The sequence below is a fragment of the Lepidothrix coronata genome, unplaced genomic scaffold (genome assembly GCF_001604755.1).
Source record: "Lepidothrix coronata isolate B3197 unplaced genomic scaffold, Lepidothrix_coronata-1.0 Scaffold3, whole genome shotgun sequence".
NCBI lineage: Eukaryota > Metazoa > Chordata > Aves > Passeriformes > Pipridae > Lepidothrix > Lepidothrix coronata.
Genome location: NW_016690183.1, coordinates 1,606,332 through 1,612,831, shown reverse-complemented (window position 1 = coordinate 1,612,831; position 6,500 = coordinate 1,606,332). Strand labels below are relative to the sequence as shown.

The 6,500-nt window shown below is 42.1% G+C and overlaps 1 protein-coding gene across 2 annotated transcripts in view; it reads left to right on the top strand.

The window, feature by feature from the left end:
- The window catches only part of RECK (reversion inducing cysteine rich protein with kazal motifs), a 51,685-nt gene that overhangs the window by 4,210 nt on the left and 40,975 nt on the right, over nucleotides 1-6,500 (top strand). For both annotated transcript variants that reach the window (XM_017823423.1, XM_017823431.1), the window contains exon 3: nucleotides 2,246-2,320. In XM_017823423.1, coding sequence (XP_017678912.1) covers nucleotides 2,246-2,320 — 75 coding nt within the window. The remainder of the gene's footprint in view (nucleotides 1-2,245; nucleotides 2,321-6,500) is intronic.

Genomic DNA, 6,500 nt, shown 5'->3' with positions numbered 1-6,500 from the left:
GGGGAAGAATCACTTCTCTGGACCTTCTGGCCACACTGTTCCTGATCCAGGCCAGGATGCCATTGGCCTTCTTGGCCACCTGGACACACTGCTGGCTCATGTTCAGCTTCCTGTCAATCCAAACTCCCAGGTCCCTTTCTGCCTAGACAGTGTACCCATCTTCAAAGCCAACCAATCAAACAAACAAAATACCCCAAAGGCTGGTGCCCAATCCAGTAAACTACAGACTATTCATCTTCTCTTAAATGCCTGTGAAGATCATGGACAGAGTCCTCTCAGAACACAACTCTGAGTGTGCAAGGGGTAAATCGTGCCTGACAAACCTGATTGCCTTTGATAATAAGGCTGAATTTCTGGATGAGGGAAAAGGAGTGGATGTTATTTGTGTTGACTTTAGCAAGTCTTTCAACACTGCTTCACTCAGTATTTTTATATCCATTTGAGGATCATATGGTTTTGATGAATGGACAAATAGATGAGTAAAAAAATGGTTGTATAATCAGGCTCAGAGATAGAGGTTAATAGGTCCTACTTTGACTGCAGGCTAATAAGTGGAATACAAAAGGTGTCTGTCCTGTTCAACATCTTTATTAACAACCTGAAGGAGGTGACAGATTTGACTGTTACTGAGTTTTTAGGCAATATGAAGCTGAAAGGAAGCATTGATAATCTTAATGGCAGGACTGTCATCCAGGGGGACTTGGATAGATGAAAGGAATTGGCCAACAGGAACTTTATGAAATTCGGCAAGAACAAATGCAAAATCCTGCACTTGGGAAGAAAGAATCATTTCCAACAAAATGAGTTGGAGATTGATTCTCTAGGGAACTGATTTGCTGAAAAAGGACCCAGGGGTTCTGATAGACAGACAGCAAGCTGACCATGAGCCAGCAGTGTCCTCCAACAGAAAAGAAAGCATCCTGGGCTATAATCCCCATTTAGGCAGCACTTCCTGGCCACGCTGAGAATGCTGTGTCCAGTTTTGTTCCCCTTCTTACAAGAAAGACATCCATTACCTGGGAAGAGTTAGCAGAGTCACCCAGGGGAACAGGGGCCTAGAGCACATGCCCTCTCTGGAGAAGCTGAGGAAGAAGGAGCACCTCAGAGCAGCCTTCTGATAGCTGTAGAAAGATTGCTCAGAAGACAGAAACAGGCTCTTCACAATGGTACACAATGTGAGAACAAGAGAGAGCAGTCATAAATTGAAACCAGAGAGTTCCAGCTGGTTATGGATAACTTTTCTACTGTGAAAACAGAGAGGCTGTGCATTCTTTATCCTCAAACCTGACTGGATAGAACCCTGAGCAACATGGTCTGGCCTCATAATTGACCCTTCTTTGAGCAAGAGGGATCTTCTAAGATCCCTTCTAATCTGAATTATTTTATTGTTCTATGACCTCAGAAGACTCAAAATACTACTTCTTTTTTTACTCTCATTTTGAAACATGTGCTTTTGCTCTCTTGGCTTTCTTTCGATAAGTTTATCATGTTGCAAATTTAGAATAGAACTGTAATGTATTTCTTTTTCTGAAATGCATCTGTTTCAGGTTTTCATGTAATTTCCAGTTTCATATCCCACATTAATAGATCTCTTTCCATCCCTCTTGTTGTCTAGTTTCTTGTTTTAATTTGTGTTTTTTTTTAATTAGACTGCTAAAGGAACAACATCTTCAGTTGCATACCATCCAGTCTAATGAGCTTCTGGCTGTTCAGTTTACTTAGATGGTGCTTAAATTGTTCTTGCTGTGCTGTGGGTAGTATTCATTCCCCTGTTAGTTTTGGTAGTCTCTTTAACTAGTCTAGGTTTTGTTTATCTTTGTTCCACAAAAATTACTTGTTTCAGGGGTTTTTTTGGAAGGAGTTTAGTTGCTTGAGGTCACGTAATGTGTAGCAGAAGGTTAATTAAGTAAATAGAGCTGTATAGTATTTGGGTGTGTGGGGCAAAAATCCTCAATTTCATACTGGCCCTTTACATTCAGTAGAAACTTTTTGATCGAAGTGCTTGAGGAGGAAATTCTCATTCACTCTAAATATAAAAACTGCCTCTTTATAAAAAGCACAACATATCTGAAAGACTACAGATCTACAAAAGAAAATCTCAACTTTGTATCATATGGATACTAATGGTTAGCCAAAGTTCTCAGAGTTGATAGTAGAGAAACTAAAACTGGTGAAATCAGTTGAAAAAAGTTTTTGATGTGCAGTTATATTCTCTATGTTTTAAGGTGTGTTTTGTTTCTAACAGATTTTGTCTTCTAAGAGTGATTCGCGTTTGAAGCACTTACTGCAGCGAGCACCTGAGTATTGCCCAGAATCAATGGTAAGGCTTGCTAGAAAAAATCTTATAATGAGATTTGATCCTCAAAGTAGGATTATTTTTTTTGTAAAACCATCATATATTATGCTACTTGCAATAAGGTGGCTTGTATAAGCTATAAAATGCAATGAAAATCTTATCTGTGTTGTAAAAAATTGTGCTGAGTGATTGTTACTTGGATGTTGATGGCAGCAACTTGAATTAGATCATATGTTCCAGCTTGTGTATGGGACAAAGCCATGAGGTCTTGGTTGGGCTGAGGCAAGGAGGCCCACATAGCTGCACTGAATTGTTTATGGCTTTATCTGAGAAACTGGAGTAATGCTTTTGTTGGATAAGTAAGATTATGGTTTCCTAAAAGTTCTTTAGTATTTCACTAAAAAGATGAAGAATGTAATCTGCTCCTTGTCTAAGGGGTGATCTAATTGAGGAATAGATAAGTACTATCATTCAGACTGTAAATTTTAGAGTCTTATCTCTTGGCAACATAGAATATCTGAATACATTTGCTATCTGAAAAGTCTACTTTCTTCTTGCAGTTTTTGTTACTTCTGAACAGTATCAATTCTGTTTCCAGCTAGCCTAGAGCATATGCTCAGCTCAAATGGGCACTGTGTAGGAGTACTACATCTAGGAATAACATTTTATAATTTACTTTGCAAGACTGCGTATGCTTATAGATCCTTTTCTTCTGTGTGTCAAAGTTCCTTCAGCTTTTTGTTTCTGTAGATCATCAAATCTAAGGTCCTGGAAAGTTATAGACAGCTGATGTTATGAGTAAAATCTGGCATGAAAACATATTGGTGAATAGCATTTGTTTTGGTGCTGGTTTTCTTTATCTTTCATTCCTTGATAAGAAGAGTAGAATCTTGCTTATATAGTGGAGAAGTGCATTTTATAAGACAGGATTGGAGAGTATCTGAAAGGGGGAAAAATGATTGACACAATGATTTTTTTAACTCCCAATTACTGTCTTTGTAAATGGCAAGTTTGCTGTCCAGGGTGGATCTTAAATGATTATCACTGAATTGAACTGATATTTATAAACTTTTGCAAAAGACATCTAGATATAGAATAGTTAACAGTTCAACTTAATACCGTATTTACTGTTCTCAGATATCATTTGTCTTTGTTGGAGAGGTATTCTGGTGCCATTACACAGATTAGCACATAGGTTTAAATTTAATCAGATGGTCTATATTCTGGAGCACTGTTATATTGTGCTGCGTATATTCCTTCAAGTATGATGATGGAAAGGATATTGCCTGGTATTAAGTAATAAAGTAACTGCCAACACAAGAAGTCATTTTTATCTGAGAATCATTTAGGTTAGAAAAGACCCTAAAGATCATTGAGTCCAATCATTAACCTGCTCATGGAATAAAGAAAGTCAACTGAATCAATGGGATGGAACTAGTAGCGCTAGAAGCTCTTTACCATGTTCTTTTGATCTCACTTTGGCTCTTGTATAAGTGGGAAACTCACACAGATACAGAGGAGGACTGTTTTAGATCACTAAATACATATCCATTGCAACTTTAGATAAAGTGATTAATTCCTCTGATGGCAGAATCATTGTGTGACAATATGGGTTCCTCTGTCAGTGTGATTTAATTGAATTTTTCATTTTGTTTTAAAGAACATGTTCAACACTCTTTCATTTAAGGTCCTATGTGTTGGGTTGACCCTGGCTGGACACCAGTTGCCCACCAAAGCTTCTCTCATTCTTCTGCTCAGCTGGACAGGGAGGAGAAAATATAACGAAAAACTCATGGGTTGAAAAAAGGAGAGGGAAGGGTCACTCACTAGGTACCGTCAAGGGCAAAACAGACTCGATGTGGGGAAATTAATTTCATTTATTGCCAATCAAAGTTTAGAGTAGGATAATGAGAAATAAAGAGAAATTTAAAACTACCTTGCCCTCACCCTTCCCTTCTTGGGGAGGAGTGTTGATCAGCTGGAAGGCAGGAGAACTCTGCAGAGGGACCTGGACAAACTGAAGAGACGGTCTGATTCCAACAGGATGAGGTTCAACAAGGCCAAGTGCCAGGTCCTGCACTTTAGCCACAACAACCCCATGCAGCACTACAGGCTGGGGACAGAGTGGCTGGAGAGCAGCCAGGCAGAAATGGACCTGGGAGTTTGGATTGACAGGAAGCTGAACATGAGCCAGCAGTGTGCCCAGGTGACCAAGAAGGCCAATGGCATCCTGGCCTGGATCAGGAACAGTGTGGCCAGCAGGTCCAGAGAAGTGACTCTTCCCCTGTACTCAGTGCTGGTGAGGCCACACCTGGAGTACTGTGTCCAGTTCTGGGCCCCTCAGTTCAGGAAGGACATTGAGGTGCTGGAGCAGGTCCAGAGAAGAGCAACAAGGCTGGTGAAGGGACTCAAGCACAAGTCCTATGAGGAGAGGCTGAGGGAGCTGGGGTTGTTTAGCCTGGAGAAGAGGAGGCTCAGGGGAGACCTCATCACTCTCTACAACTCCCTGAAAGGAGGTTGTAGCCAGGTGGGCATTGGTCTCTTCTCCCAGGCAACCAGCAGTAGGACAAGAGGGCACGGTCTTAAGCTCTGCCAGGGGAGGTTTAGGTTAGATATTAGGAAGAAATTTTTTCCAGGGAGAGTAATCAGACATTGGAATGGGCTGTCCAGGGAGGTGGTGGATTCGCTGTCCCTGGAGGTTTTTAAGATGAGACTGGATGTGGCACTTAGTGCCATGGTCTAGCAACCCCAGCAGTGTTGGATCACAGGTTGGACTTGATGATCTCAGAGGTCTTTTCCAACCCGGTTGATTCTATGATTCTTCCTGGGCTCAACTTCACTCCTGACTTCTCTACATCCTCCCCCTGAGCAGTGCGGAGCAGAGCACGGGGAATGGGGGTTATCGTCACTTCATTGGGTATTGTCTCTATTGATCCTTCCTCCTTGTGCTCTTACCCTGCTCCAGCATGGGGTCCCACCCGCAGGAGATGGTTCTTCAGGAACTGCTCCAGCCTGAGTCCCTTCCACAGGGTGCAGCCCTTCAAGAACAGACTGTTCCAGTGTGGGACTCCCACAAGGCCACAGGACCTGTCAGAAAACTTGCTCCAATGTGGGCTGTTCTCCACAGGACCACAGGTCCGGCCAGGAGCCTGCTCCAGTGTGGGTTCTCTGCAGACTGCAGTTTCCTTCAGGGCACATCCACCTGCTCCAGCATGGGGCTGCAGGTGGATTTCTGCTCCACCGTGGACATCCCTGGTTTGCTGGGTAACAGTCTTCCTCACCGTGGTCTTCACCACAGGCTACAGGGAGATCTATGCTCTGGTGCCTGGAGCAGCTCCTCCCCCTCCTTCTTCACTGACCTTGTTGTCTGGAGGGCTGTCTCGCATATTCTCACTCCTCTCTCCAGCTGCAGTTGCACAGTAGTTTGTACCCTTTCTTAAATATGCCATCCCAGAGGCACTGGTAACATCGCTGATGGGCTCAGCCCAGCTGGAGCCAGCTGGAACTGGCTCTGTCTGGCATGGGAGAAGCATGGGACATATGTGACAGGTTGATGTCTGAAATGTAAGTTTTTTTATACTAGCCCCAGTGTAAAGAGTCCCCTGTAGTCAGCCTGGCTAGTAGTCTTGCTAATAACATTAATGAGAGAGATAAGGACAACAACTCTTTGATAAGCTTTTCACCTTTCTTTTTTCCCATCAAAAAAAAAAAAGGAACCATTTACAGAATTCTTCTGCCTAATATCATCAGCCTTTTAGCATGACCTGTGTTTAGAACCAGAAGTGCTTTGCAGTTGGGGTGAACCCAACAGCTCCCTGTTGTAACTTCTTATGTTAGTAAACTTTACGTATGCAACTCTTTCTTCCATGTATCTGTCTTTCCCGGAAACTAATTTCTCTGGTCTCTGGGATACTTTAAAACCTTTTTTTTGTTCATTTTCTGTGTGATTATTTGGTTGTTTGGGGTATTTTTAAGGTGATGGAAAGGAATACTAGGGCAATAAGTTTCTTCAGAGACTTGATCCTAGATAAATCTTATTCATTGTCTCAGTTGCTATTTAGTTCTCTAAACACTGGTGGAGAAAGTTGACTAGCTAGTGTATTCCAGGTAATCACAGTATGTTCTGCATCTGCAAAAATGTTGCTATTGATTCCACAGTCTGTGGAGAGCAGAAAGAAGTGGTACTCAACTTCTGTCTCATAGC